Genomic DNA, 13,708 nt, shown 5'->3' with positions numbered 1-13,708 from the left:
AGTATTGCCATTTGGGCTGGAGGGCTCTTGGTTGGGGGCCGTCCTGTGCATTCTGGGTGCTGAGCAGCCTCCCCGGCCTCTGCCCACCGGATGCCAGTAGCCCCCACCCCCACCCCAGTGCGACAACCAAAAATGTCTCCAGACGTGGCCAAACGTCCCCTTCAGGGTAAACTCCCCACTGGTTGAGAACCGTGGTCCTAGCCTCAAGCCAGTTGACAAGCTGTCAGGGCTCACCTCGTGGATTCATTCACTCAGCGTGCATAACTGATCATCTATTATGTCCCAAGCTCATTCTAGGCACTGGGGGTTCAGCAATGGACAGGCCAGGCAGCTAGCCAAATCGCTGCCCTGACAGGGGACCCAGGATGGACAGGGCACCGTGGCACGGGCACAGGACGGGACTCAGTCTCCCAGCCCACGTCCAGGTCGGAGGGAGGATGTCTCAGCTGGGACCCGAGAGCGACTACGTCTTTGTCACCCCACTCTTAGCTCCATGCCTGCCATCAAGCAGGTGCTCCCTAAGCATCTGTCGAACGAATAAATGAGTGGGTGAACTGAGGGTGAGGGTGGAAACTGGAAGGCGTGGGCTGAGGAGTAAGTGGGAGGTGAGGACAGGACGAGACTGTCGTCCGAGCGGAGAGCAGGAAATAGGGCAGGAGGTGCGACCCAGGGGTTAAGGCTCCACCCCTCCTGCGCCCATCTCCTCGTCTGTCAATGGAGTCAGTGATCCCTGCCTTAGAGAGTAGCTGGGAAGATTTCATGAGCTCATACGTGGTGCGGCGGGAGGCGGCAGCCTGTGACACAGAACACACGTTGGTTCCCATTAGGTGGAGAGGGCTGGGGGCATAGGGAAGCTGTGTAAGTTGAGAAAGACATAGATGTGTTGATAAGCAAAGGGGAAGGAAGACATCCGTTGTGTAAGGACTGTGGTGACGCTGGCCTGTCCCTCTGATTCAGCCCAGGAGGGGGAAACACAGCAAGACACTGTGGCAGCACCTCCGGTGGAGAGCACCGCCAAAGACGCCATGTGTGGACACCTGATGTGAGTACCCGACCGGACCCCTGCTTCTGGCCACGTTGTCAGAGTCTGCAAAAAGGAGTTGAGTCTGGGCTATTCTTGCTGGTATTTGAGTTTTTCGATCCCTTTAGTTTCTCGATCATGTTCAAATTCCAACTCAACACTCTCCAGGTGTGTGGCCCCGGGCAGGTCACGTCACCTCCTGTGCCTCGGCTTCCCTGCTGGTGAGATGAGGTACATGAACTCCAGCTAATGCTATGATTGGCTACTTTTTCCAAGTACCTGCTCGAGGCAAGTGCATTCCTGGGTATTATAAGCGGGTTTCAAACACCACTTGGTGGAGTGGGTCCTGCAGATGGTTCAAAGTTAAGAGGTTGGACTAAACGACCTTGAAGCTTCCTCCCAACCCCAAAGTCCATACCTGGAGCCACAAAGAGCTGACAGTTTCCAGAGAAACAAAATCCATGAATGGGAAAGATCCTGAAAGCCACTGACAAGCAGTGTACAAACAGTAGGCAGGAATGTGATGCAGAGAAAGGATTCAGAAAGTTTCTCGAAAAAGACGAGCCACCAGCCTGAGCCCTGCGCCACGTACCAGTTACCAAAGTCTAACGTCACAGGGGTTTTGCCTCAAGAGGGCAAAGATACTCAGATACTCAGCCTCCATGTTCTGAAAAGTTCCTAACTGACTCCTCCTGGTAGAAAGAGCTCTCTCTAAAGACAGCAGTAGCCACGACCTGGAGAAGAATCAGCACCACGTTACTCTTCTCTGGTCCACTTCCTTAGCTGTGGACACCCTTGAGGCAGAGTTTCATCCTCAAGTTGGAAGAGTTATAGCCAAGGAGTAGAGAGAGAGACAGATAGACAGACACACACAGCACGCGTCTCTCAGGGCTGGGGTGTCTCACCCTTGCTCATAACCCCCTTCAAGGCACCTCTCCCGCTGTCATGCTGGGCCCCTTCCCACGGAACACTGCTCCCCTGTCAGCCACCCTGATCGTCATGGTGCCAAAGACGTCCTGCCCTCTGGGGCATGGGGCCAAAGAGCTGCCCTCATCCCACCCTCCCTGTGTCCCCCTTGATTTTCTGGGCCCCAGGGCCCACACTTCTGCAAAGGGCCCCATGAGCACCACTCGCTCACGTGGTACCACGTCTCTCCATCAGGAATTAAAAGAAGCTGGTGAGAGAACGGAAGCCATACCGTCCTCTTCTCTCTCCTCTTCCTCGTCCTCAAAGAATCCCTGAACCCACAAAAAAATAGTCTTCCTTCCTCTTTGCACCAAAGATCAAAAGTCCACAAGAGCATTGGTTCACGCTGACAGACGCTTGAGCAGCAAGAGGTTTCAACTTCATACTAGTCGTATCTCAACCTCAGAGCGAACCCGGCCGGGATCCTTTGTTCTGTCTCCATGTATTTCTTTGTAATGAAGGTGGATCAAAATGGATTTTTGTTCTGAGAATTTTTAAAGAGTGTGCTTATCGCCCTTCTGGGACTGGCATCACACGGACCATCATTGATTGGGGATCACTTTGCCTTTGTACTTGGCCCCTTCCAGGCACTCAAGACACCAGGGAGATTGAGTTGAACTGACTTGGTCTGTTTCTGTGAATTTCAGAGAGGACTTATTGACTGCTCAGAAGGAAATCCTGTCACAGCAGGAGATCATCATGAGGTTAAGGAAGAACCTCACTGAAGCCCACAGCCGAATGTCAGATTTGAGAGGTGTGTACGCTTGCCCATGTCCCTTGATTTCCTGACCCACTTCAAGAAAGGAAAGAAACGTGTCTGAAGGGTTGGAAAGCTGGGCATTCAAAATCCCACTCAACCTGATTTCCTGGGCCGTCACAGTACTTTTAGCTCAGAGTCAGCAAGAGCTGTATCCTGGGTATTGAACTGATTCCTTTTGACATGGGGCTACAGGGAACATTCTCAGATGGCTCTGGACCTCTGTATGGAAACGCAACTTTCTTTTTCGGAGAGAATCTCTGATGACCACAGAGGATTTGTCTCTGGGGGCAAAGGCTTGGGGGTCAACCGTGGGCGCCCCTGGGCAGGCCAGCCGGCACAAGTCCTAGCACCCAACAGCTTAGGGACCTCAAGTAAGGTGTCCCCCGGGCCTCTCCTTCCTCTGATGCAAAAACACCTGCAGCACGTCTGCCTCCCAGGGTTGATTTGGACGTCAGAGACCACTAGAATAGGGGCGAAATAGCTGCGAGGTCTGCTCTCTTCTGGACGGACACAAGTCTAACTGAATATTCCTACTTGACCCTTCTTCTCCCAGACTTTTATTTTTGCCTCTCTTCTTCTTGCTTCTTAGAGCTGTCTTCTTTTCCCATCCCTAGCTTCCATCCAGCCAAAGGGCAGGAGTCGGGGGTGTAACTAGGCTTGGGGAGGTGGAGGGAGGGTGAGGAACACTCCTCTCATCCCCATCTCAAATCCTGTGCACCCCAGACCTTCAGTGGTGTTTGCTCCTGTGTCTGGACCAGCTGATGCCCCCAAGGCTTTTATGGCAGGATTTCTCAAAGAGTGATTTTTCCATGCCAAGTTATGAGAACACGTGGGAGAGAGGCTACAGTGTCCAGTTCTAGAACGGGGAGGCGCTGGACCCGGTTCTGGATGTGCTGTTTATTAGTTGAGCGACTTTAGGCAAGTCCCCTGACCTCTGTGAACCTCAGTTTCTGCACCTGTGACATGGGGGTGTTACTAGGAACTGCCTTGTAGTGTTGCTTTGAAGACTCAAGGCAGTGTTGGTGTCTTTTTTCTGGCCCTGCGGCATGTGGGATCTTAGTTCCCCGACCAGGGATCAGTCCCTCGCCCCCTGCGCTGGAAGCGCAGAGTCTTAACGGCTGGACCGCCAGGGAAGTCCCAGTGTAGGTGTCTTACTTTGGGTTTTCCCACAAGCAGACCCCCAAGACCAGAATTCCACTGCAGGTGGTTTATTTGAGAGATGATCCCAGGGAAGACAGCAGTGGAGGTGAAGTAAGACAGGAGGGGGAAGAAAGCAGATAACGGCTGTGCTGGTCCGTCAGTGGGCACAGTGGGGGACCGAGGTTACTACTGCAGTGTGGTCGCAGGGGTGCCACCTGGGGTGGGAGGGAGCTGGGCTGTGTACCCCAGCCTGTCTCCACCGGTCCGTGGTTGGAGGCTGTTGCCTCTGGCAGGCTCATGAGCAGAGCAGTCCCCAGAGGCCTTAGAACGCCATAGGCAAACATGCAGAGCAGGCAACCGAAGGTGCCCTAGGATGCCACAGGCTCACAGGTCCTGACAGCTGGGGCCGGGCAGGCGCCTCGCGGGCTGCCTCATGGCGCCAGCGCTCACTGAAAGGTAATGCCGTTTTGCTGTTTTTGGGGGGAAGACGCACGCAGACCTCCTGGCCGTTACTGAAGCCCCCAGAGCATCCCTGGAGGGTGGACCGCCTCGTGGCTCTTAGAGGCCTGGCAGAGCTGCTGTGGCCCTCGCGGAGACCCGGGGGGGGAGACCCCCTCACCAGCTTCCACGTCACTCCCAGGGGAGCTTAACGAGAAGCAGAAGGTGGAGCTGGAGCGGAATGTGGCGCTGGTCCAGCAACAAAGCAGCGAGCTGAGTGTGCTCAAGGAAAAGATGGCACAGATGAGCAGCCTGCTGGAGAAGAAGGACAAGGAGCTAGAGGCCCTCAAGCAGACACTCAGGTGGGTAGGAAGGTCTGCACGGCAGGTGTGCGGAGCCCAGGCACAGCCAAGTGCCCGGGGAGCCTGGCACAGAGAGGCAGAGCGGGGGGCCGGGGGGGGGCGGTGCTCAGTCAATGCTGGTTGAAGAGTTGAATGAATGAGTAGATGAATGAATGACATACATTTCATTGCTTTACAACCTCATCATTTAAAAGAAAGCTTTGCTCAGTTCTGTGCATCTAGACATTCCTGCCCAATATTCCAGATGAGTCTCAGCTTAAATGCCACTTCCTCCAGGAAGCCCTCCATCATTCGCCATCACGAAACATAGCCAAGGGCTCCTGCTCTGCCTGGGGTCCATCAGCTCCTTCATGCCACTTGAGCGAACCCTTCTCACACAGCCAGGCTGCTCCCACCTGCTGATTGTCTGCCTTCCCCATGAGAACCCCTGTGTAGACTCTATTGACTCCCCAGCATTCACACGGTACCTGGCATATAAAGGAACGTAGTAAATATTGACTGTACAAAGGTATAGACTGGAGGTGTCAGAGGTCAGCTTAAACTAAATATATTGTTGTCCCATGGATTCGTCTCAAAAATACATGTGAGTTTGCATTTCCATCTATAGTGTATCCATATTTTGACATAAGATTAATGTTTTTCCCAAGAAAGTTTGCGTAGAATTGATATCTCACGTATACCCTGTAGCTTCATGTGCTCCGTGGTTCATGGCCAAGGCAGATTCACATAGTGGTTAAAAGAATAGGCTCCAGACCCAGGCTGCATGGATTCGAGGCCAGGCGCCTTCACCTACAAGCTCCACAACCACAGGCAAATTGCTATGTGTCTCTCTCCTTGTCTGTAAAACGGGGCAAGCAGAGTCCCCACCTCATGGGACTTCTATGAGAAATAGAAGGGTTGACACATAGTAAGTGTTAGAAACAGCAGACACACAGTAAATACCCCCCATGAATGTCACAGCAGGTGTCCCGCAGACCCAATGCAGGAAGCGAGGATGGGTAGGGGCCTGCCTGTCTGGTCACTGTAGCCTTAAGTCCCCCGAAGCTCATTTTCCTAGAAATCTTCGGGCAGTAGACTTGAAGGCTCAAAGATTTTGGTTCCCTGTAAAAATGGGAGTCCCTTTTCCAATTCTGTTCGTGGGTACAAAGGTAATTCATGGTTCCCGGAATGCATGCTGCCAACCACTCTGCTGCCCAGTGTCTCATCTTCTCTGCCCTAGGGTCTCCCAAGAGAAACACAGACTCCAGCTGCACAAGGAGAGGGAACAGAAGCCCAGGAACGCAACCCAGATGTGTGACATCTCGGTGCAGATAGAACCAATCCACACCGATATTTTCTTGAGCAGCCAGGAGGTGAGTGCCTGCCCTGTCCCTGGGCAGCTAGAAAGACAAGCTAAGAAAGAGCCCAGCAGTGGCTTTCTTTGTGCTTTTTTTTTTTTTTTTTTTTTTAACAGGGTGATGTGAGGTTCCAGTTTGAATGAGAAGGCACAGCTGGGGAAGGGCGGTCCAGGCAGGGTAATGGCCACTACAAAGGCCCTGAGGCAGAAATATGTTTCAGGAGGAATATACGTGGGAAGGAGGGCAGTTTGGGATCTAGGAGAACTTTTACTTTTATTATTATTTTGTGTGTGTGTGTGTGTGGTTGTGTTGGGTCTTCGCTGCTGCGCGCAGGCTTTCTCTAGTTGCGGCGAATGGGGGCTACTCTTCGTTGTGGTGCACAGGCTTCTCATTGCTGTAGCTTCTCTTGTCGCAGAGCACGGGCTCTAGGCACACGGGTTTCAGTAGTTGCGGCACACAGGCTCAGTAGTTGTGGCTCGCAGGCTCTAGACTGCAGGCCCAGTAGTTGTGGTGCACGGGCTTAGTTGCTCTGCGGCATGTGGGATCTTCCCAGACCAGGGATCAAACCTGTGTCCCCTGCATTGGCAGGCGGATTCTTAACCACTGAGCCACCAGGGAAGCCCCTTTCTTTGCTTTTGTAAACATCGTCATTTTAAGTTCCAAAAATATTACTTGCTTATGTGAAATGTATGTTATCAACAGCTTGGCACGTGTGCCATCAGACCTTTTCCTCACAGAAACCACCACGTGCTCATACAGTCAGGATTGTGCAATGGTTGAAGGTCAGGCTTGGATTCGATTCCAATCTTGACTCCTCCACTCAGAAACCCTGTGACCTCAAGGATGCACCTGAGTACCAATTCCCTCATCTGGGAAGTGGGAGTAATCCAGTCACCGCCCCCCCCATGGGGTTGTTGAGAAATGAATTTATACACACAAACACGCGCAAACTTACATATACATATATTTATTTAATAGGGTTTTTTTCAAAACATGGTATCAAGCCGCATATATTCTGCAACTATTTTTTTCTCACATAAGACTATTTAATGGGCATATTGTCAAGTAAGCATGTAAAGATCTACCTCATTCTTTTAAACGGCAGCAACGAATTCCATCACGTCCCTTTTATCCAACCAGTCCCATATTGATGGACATTTGTTTCTACTTCCACACGTTGCTGTAGTTAATATCCTTGTAAGTATGTAGAACAGATTCCTAGATGTGATTCCGAATGTCCAGAGGACAGCCTAAACTGTGCTTGGCATGGCCAAACTGCCTTCCCAAAGAGCCATGCCACTTACACTCCATGGCTGACTCTTGGCAACCTCTGCCCAGAGGCCTTTGCACGCCTGGAAGTCCCAGCGGCGCAGCACACAGGGATCGTGTCTTAGAGCGAGAACAGCCTTCAGCACGCGGTCCTCAATGGTGGCGCTCGCCTCTGTCCCCGTGGCAGGGGCCGTGATGCTCCCCATTGTACGTGGGCGGCTGACTGTGGGGATGGCGCTTCCTCGAGGCCCCGGGTTTCCTGGAGTCCAAGGATCTCCTTTGCTTTGTGAAACTAGAGAGCAGAGCGTTTCAGTAACGGGCTTTGGACTTTCACTTGGAGACAGGGCCAAATGTGGCAGCTTGCCTTCCTGCCTTCTCAAAGATGCCTTTCCCCTGCCAAAGAGCAGTGAGCCAGGGCCGCCCGCAGCGTGAAGGAAAGGGCTCAGTGGCCCAGCCCTCCGGCCCTGGCAACGATCACCATCCAGAGAACTTTAGCAGAGGTGTCTCCTCGTTACTAGGGCCACCTGGCGATGGGGCTGCAGCGGGTTCCGCAGCTGTGAGCTCCATGGGGCCGGAAGCAGGTCTCACTCCTGTCGGAATCCAAGCTCTTCGTGCAGGACCCGGCCCATATTCATTCACACGTTCAACAACTATTGAGCACCCGCTGTATGCCAGGCCCTGTGCTGGGCTCAGGGGAGGATGCTCAGGGTCCCTGCCCACACCAGACCCCCTGCGACTCTGCACGTGTTTGCTGGAAAGGACTTGACCAGAGGCCTGTGATTTTTAGTTTCTGTGACGAGGAGGGGTTCGTTGAGGAAGATGGGGGAGGGAGGCCGCAAGATAAAAGTAAAAAGGATTTTTTCTGTCTCAGAACGGCTTTCCACACTCAGGCTACTTCCTGCTTTCTAAACCAGAGTGGGTCAGAGGGCTTAAGCATTGTATGAGAAAGAATCTCCATCTTCTCTAAATAAACGAATTCCCAGAAGAGCCATGAGTAAGGGTCACATCGGGCTCCGGCGAGCTCTGCAGGCAGAGGAAGGGCTGTCACCAAGCCGGCTACTGCGGCTGCCCCACCCCCAAGGCCGGCCACCCCTGCCCACCTCCTCCTCTCCAGCCTCCAGCGTGTGCTCACACACACACACACACACACACATTCCTCGTGTTTACTCCCAAGGCAAACATACACCCTCAAAGAGAGGGAGGCCAGTGTAGAAAGAGCCTGGGAAGTAAGCTGGCTGTAGCCAGGGTCGGGCTCCCTCGAGGTCCTACTAAGTGCAACCGGGGGTAGAGTGCCCCCTTCTCTCAGGGACTGAGCCCTGGTCCCAGCAGGAACACTGGGGCAGACCCCTTCCGGCTCCGTATTTCTTGAGCCCCTACTATGCCCGGGGAATAAGGCTGGGCCCTGGGAATAGCACAGTCTACAATGGAGACAAACTCTGCTCTCACAGAGCCCACATTCTGGAAAAGGGGAGACACAGGCAATAAACAAGTCAACGTCGAACAAAATGTCCAGCGGGAGTGAACGCTCCGAGGAAAGACACAGCAGGATTCGGGGCAGAGTAGCGTGTGGGAGGGGGCCTCCCAGGAGGAGACCAGGAGCAGAGCCTGAATGAAATGAAGGAATGAGTGGTGGGGACACGGGGTGAGAAGTGGCCCCAGGAGGACCTCAGACGGCCCTGCTGGGCTCCCCGAGCGAGGCCATGAGCCTTGTGCCCATCGTGGCCAGCGTGGGGCCTGGCACATGTCACATGGGCCTTCAATAAGCATTTGATGAATCAAGGAAGGAAGAGCAAATAAATGTCCCTTTCCCTCTTCTCTGCTTTGTTTACCTGGCAGCATTTATCACTTTCTGGAATTTGAACATGTCTTTCTGCTTGTTTGGTGTGTCTGCCCCATAGAAATGAGCCCCCAGCAGCAGAGCTTTCTGCCTGGTTCCCTGATCTCTCCCTAGTGCCTAAAACAGTGTCTGGTGAGCACTGTCTCTCTGAACCAAAATTGTTATAAGATTGTGATAAAACAAACAAGTTGTCAGTTTCTTCCCTTTCTCGCCATTTTGACTGGGACCTTCCCTAGCCACAGTACTTACATCTGAAAACCATTCCCAACACCCCATCCCATTTCCAGTTTCTTTCTTTAATATCTATCACTGTCCACCATATATTTTCCATGATTATCTTGTTTATTGTCTGTCTGCTCACACTAGGATGCAGAATCTATGATAACAGGGATTTTGCCAGTTTTAGTCGCTGCTAAGTCCCCAGAGCCTAGAACAAGGCATGGCACATAGACGTGCTCAGTAAACCTTTGTGGTATGAATGAATGAGTGGATGAATGAATCACTTACCCTAGGGAAGAGCTGTTTAATTTGGAGTCTACGACAGGGCTTCAGGGGGTCCCTGAAGCTCCAGAAGTTGTCTGCAAATTTTTGTACGTGAATTTTTCTGGAGGAAGAAACCCGCATTCTTCCTATTCTCAAAGGGGAGAATGTGTACATGACCCTTAAGAGATGAAGAAGACCTTTCCTTGTCTGTGCCCTTCGTAAACCCAACTCTAGCGACATGGCGAGTGACTACCATATTGGATGATGCAGATAGAGAATACTTCCATTGTTGCAGAAAGTTCTGTTGGACCACGCTGTTCCAGAGAGTCCAGGAGTCTCAGAGGAGTGTTTTCCTTTCTGCAGACCAGCCAGGAGTCCGCCCATCAAATTCCCTCGAGCAAATATTAAACCACCATCCTTATTACTAGCTAAGAAGAAAATATCACATGTTCTTACCTAAAAAATGCCCCTCCAGGGACTTCCCTGGCGGTCCAGTGGTTAAGACTCTGCACTTCCGCTGCAGGGGGCGCAGTTTCGATCCCTGGTCAGGGAACTAAGATCCCGCATGCCGCACGGTGCGGGCAAAAAAAAAAAAAATGCCCCTCCAGGAGCGAATTTGATGTGATTGTTCAGAGATGACACCAGAATGACAACAAGTGGAAACCCAAGCTTAGATGAATATTAGAATAAAAAGAGAAATAAAACATGGGGATGGAACATAGAGGGGATCTCTTATTTATAGTGATGCTAAGTAGGTAGGAAAGTTGGAAATCTTCCTAGATGTGACTTTGTATTTGAAATGAAATTTTTAAATTCCTTCTCTGCTGAAGCCCCTTAATGATATTTTCCAAGGTACTAAGTAAGTGACAGGGTTTCTGCTAATCCATGATTTGTTCATGTTTCTTCAAACACAAGAGAGGGAGATTCTGATCCCTGATAAAGCTGCTGTCCTCACCATTCTGGCCACAGGAGCAGTCCTTCAGTGATGTAGGGGCCAAGTGCAAAGGGTCCCGACATGAGGAAGTCATTCAGCGTCAGAAAAAGGCCTTATCTGAGCTTCGTGCACGAATTAAAGAACTTGAGAAGGCCAGCTCGTCAAGTAAGTTTCCTCCTTCTAGTCACCCGCTCTGTGCTGAGAGCCGTGGGCCCCAGACTTGAGGGTTCACTTTGGGGACTGACCAATTTGCCAGGACCACCATCTTCTATCCCCATCATTTCATAACTAAAAGGGTATAGTTATAAAAAAAAAAGATGGGCAGGAAAAAAAAAATTGGGGAGACATGATCTCAGAGTCAAGAGCAGGCCTTGATATTAAATAAACAGGATTTCATGAAAAACTCACAACCTTGTCCTTCTTTTTCTGATTTCACTGTGGCCCAGTGGAAACTTTTTCATAGACTGATGCTGTGCAAGGACCAACCCTGGGGAACTTCCCAGGATAAATACCCTGTTTAGAGGGAATAGGGCTTTCAAGAAGCCAAGCCTGCTGCTGGGTAGAGCACTGGGCTAGGACACAGAAGCCTGGGTTCAAGTCCATCCTCATACCTGTGGCCGAAGGTTCACCCTCAGTGCCTCAGCCCCGTGAGGCTGCAGCCTCATATTAGCTGTGTGGCCTTGGACAAGTCATTTCACCTCTCTGGGCCTTGATTCCTCACCTGCCAAGAGAGGATGGCCTGTGGTAAGTGTCCAGTAAATAGCAGCTGTGATTTTTACATGCAGTAACTTCTTCCTGAGCCTTTCTTTTGAGTGTAAATTATTTCTTTTATAGATCATAAGGACCACATGGATGGATCATTTCTAGACTTAAAGACCCTCGGGATGGAAAAAAATGTTCAGAAAATATTGGATGTAAAACCTGACTTGCCAACTTTTTCAAGAGTAGAGATCCGAGCGGTAACCAAAGAAAATTTGTCTCTGCACTGACTGACACGTGGAGAGGGTGGGCATGAGGACAGACACTAGCCGTGTGCCCTGGCACCACTGTATACATCATTGGTTCGAGACCAGGTCCTCCCTGATGGGCCAGCACCTGTATGGACTGGTCAGTGCCTGGCCGTACCAGCGGTCCAATATTTGAATAGAAAGGCGGCTTCCCATCACGTACAGGATGATGTAGCATTGTACTGATGTTGGCCAGCTCAATCTCTGGGCCCTCCTTTTCACATCCCATGTTATATTCTGCAGAAAATATTCAACAAGCTAATGTACAACATTATGTCATGAGCTTGCCTAACATTTGCTTTTTGCTATAAACTGAAAAACATGAACACATAAAGGGCAGCAGAAGGGAGCCATGATGACTAAGAAGACACAAGTTCTAGAATCAGAGATCTGTGTCCTAATCCCAGCTCTGCAAGCTCTGTGACCTTGGGCAGGCGCCTAACCTTTCTGGGACTTCATTTCCCAGCTGTAAAATGATGATGGAAAAATTAAAGGAGATAATTATGTAAAGTGCTTATCCCAGTGCCTAGCCCATAGTTATTATTAAACAGTATTTAAACAGTATTATCCAAGAAAAGCTTCCCTTCTTAGGGAGCATAGTTTGTATCTGCCAGGATTTTCAGAAGTAATTTGATGGTCAGGTTGAAGGTGCCCGTATCCTAAATGGATGCTTGATCGGGTGTTTGATTGACACACGACAATGGACAGCTCAGGTCAGCATTAATCACAGGACCTGCTGGGTGTGGCTTGCTGCGGCAGCTGGTCTAAACCAGCTTTCGGAAAAAATAATAAAGCCATCCTATCTGTACCCGCATTTTCTCCAACAATTTTTCTAGACATTTGCTCACACATCTAGAGATGTGAGTCTTCAGAAACGTGTTGGTTTTCCTGAAAAAATTGAACCTTCCTTCTCTGAGGTTGGGAGTAGAGGGACCATCTCCAGGTGGGGAGCTCAGCTGGATCTCACATCCTGATGATCCTGCTTCCAAGATTTACCTTCTCCTCGGCAACAAGCCCTCATCCCACCACTGACACCACAGAGCAGGAAACCTCCCAACTCTCAATCCTCCAAGGTTGGCAGTAATTAAACGAAAGAGCAGGAGGAAGAATAGCTGACATCTGTTAACTGCTTACTGTGTGCCAGGCGTTGAGCTCAGCCGGCTACATGCCTTATCTCACTTAGCCATCGTAGCAGCCTTGTGTCATAGTTACTATTATTGTCCCCATTTAACAGATAAGAAAAATTAAGGCTTCGGGAGGTCAAGTACCTCACCCAAGGTCACAGAATAATGATTGAAGAAGCCATGGGTGTGTCCCTGGTGGTCTGTCTGCTAGCCTGCAGAGACCGGGTGGTGACTGTGTGATTGGATCCCGTAGCCCAGGTTCTTCCTTAGTGACCCTCCCCTCAGGAAAAGGAGGGGAATCTGGAGAGGTACAGAGGATGCAGCTCAGCGTAGCTGAAGCCACTGAGCAGCGTCTCAGGTTCTTTTTGCAGCAGATCTGCCCGGTTTATTGTCATCTTCAGATACCCTCTTTTATTCTCATCTCCACAGATACATAGACAAATATGGCCACTCTTATCTATCACAGTCACTTTGGGGGCCTTTAGATTTTTGTAGTTGTTTTTTTTTTTAGTCTCAGAGGTTTTCAGGGTAGTGCCAACAAATGCTAGGGCTAAGAGACGCTCATGGCAAGCATTAAAAGCCAAGTTATTTTTCAAGGAGGCTTATTATGGTTGTTTGTAGTCACTCAGATCAGGTCCCCTATTCAGTCTGGTGGCCTTTCCGTGCAGTCAGTTGGGCTTCCAGCAGCCAGCTGGCTGGTTGGGGTCTTAGGGAGATGCAGCTGCAAATACTACCTGCATTGGCTCCGGAAAGGGTCTGAAGTGACGCCCACCCACCAGGTTCCAGAGCTGGGAGAAGGTTTGGCCAAATTTTGTGAGGGTAGGGTTTCTGCTGCTTAGGAATGAGATTCCTTTCATAAAAAGGAGGGAGGCTATTTTCTACTTAACCTTCATTCGTTCATTCGACAAACATGCCCACTATGCACCACTCGGTGCCAGGTGCCACGCTGGGCGCAAGGAGGGGGATAGTGAGCAAAGGCAACATGGGCCCCATTTCTCTGGAGCTTGTCTTCTCAACCTCGGCGGTACTG

General features: G+C 50.8%; 1 protein-coding gene across 1 annotated transcript in view; it reads left to right on the top strand.

The window, feature by feature from the left end:
* The window catches only part of FHAD1 (forkhead associated phosphopeptide binding domain 1), a gene marked incomplete at both ends in the record, with an annotated part of 131,510 nt that overhangs the window by 104,065 nt on the left and 13,737 nt on the right, over nt 1-13,708 (top strand). Inside the window, 6 exons of the mRNA XM_082661988.1 lie at nt 958-1,042; nt 2,635-2,741; nt 4,528-4,687; nt 5,907-6,039; nt 10,583-10,712; nt 11,382-11,506. Coding sequence (XP_082518114.1) covers nt 958-1,042; nt 2,635-2,741; nt 4,528-4,687; nt 5,907-6,039; nt 10,583-10,712; nt 11,382-11,506 — 740 coding nt within the window. The remainder of the gene's footprint in view (nt 1-957; nt 1,043-2,634; nt 2,742-4,527; nt 4,688-5,906; nt 6,040-10,582; nt 10,713-11,381; nt 11,507-13,708) is intronic.

This window comes from Grampus griseus, assembly GCF_964374135.1.
Source record: "Grampus griseus genome assembly, chromosome: 1".
Lineage (NCBI taxonomy): Eukaryota > Metazoa > Chordata > Mammalia > Artiodactyla > Delphinidae > Grampus > Grampus griseus.
Note: the sequence above shows the minus strand (reverse complement) of the source record. Positions and strands in the feature narration are given on the sequence as shown.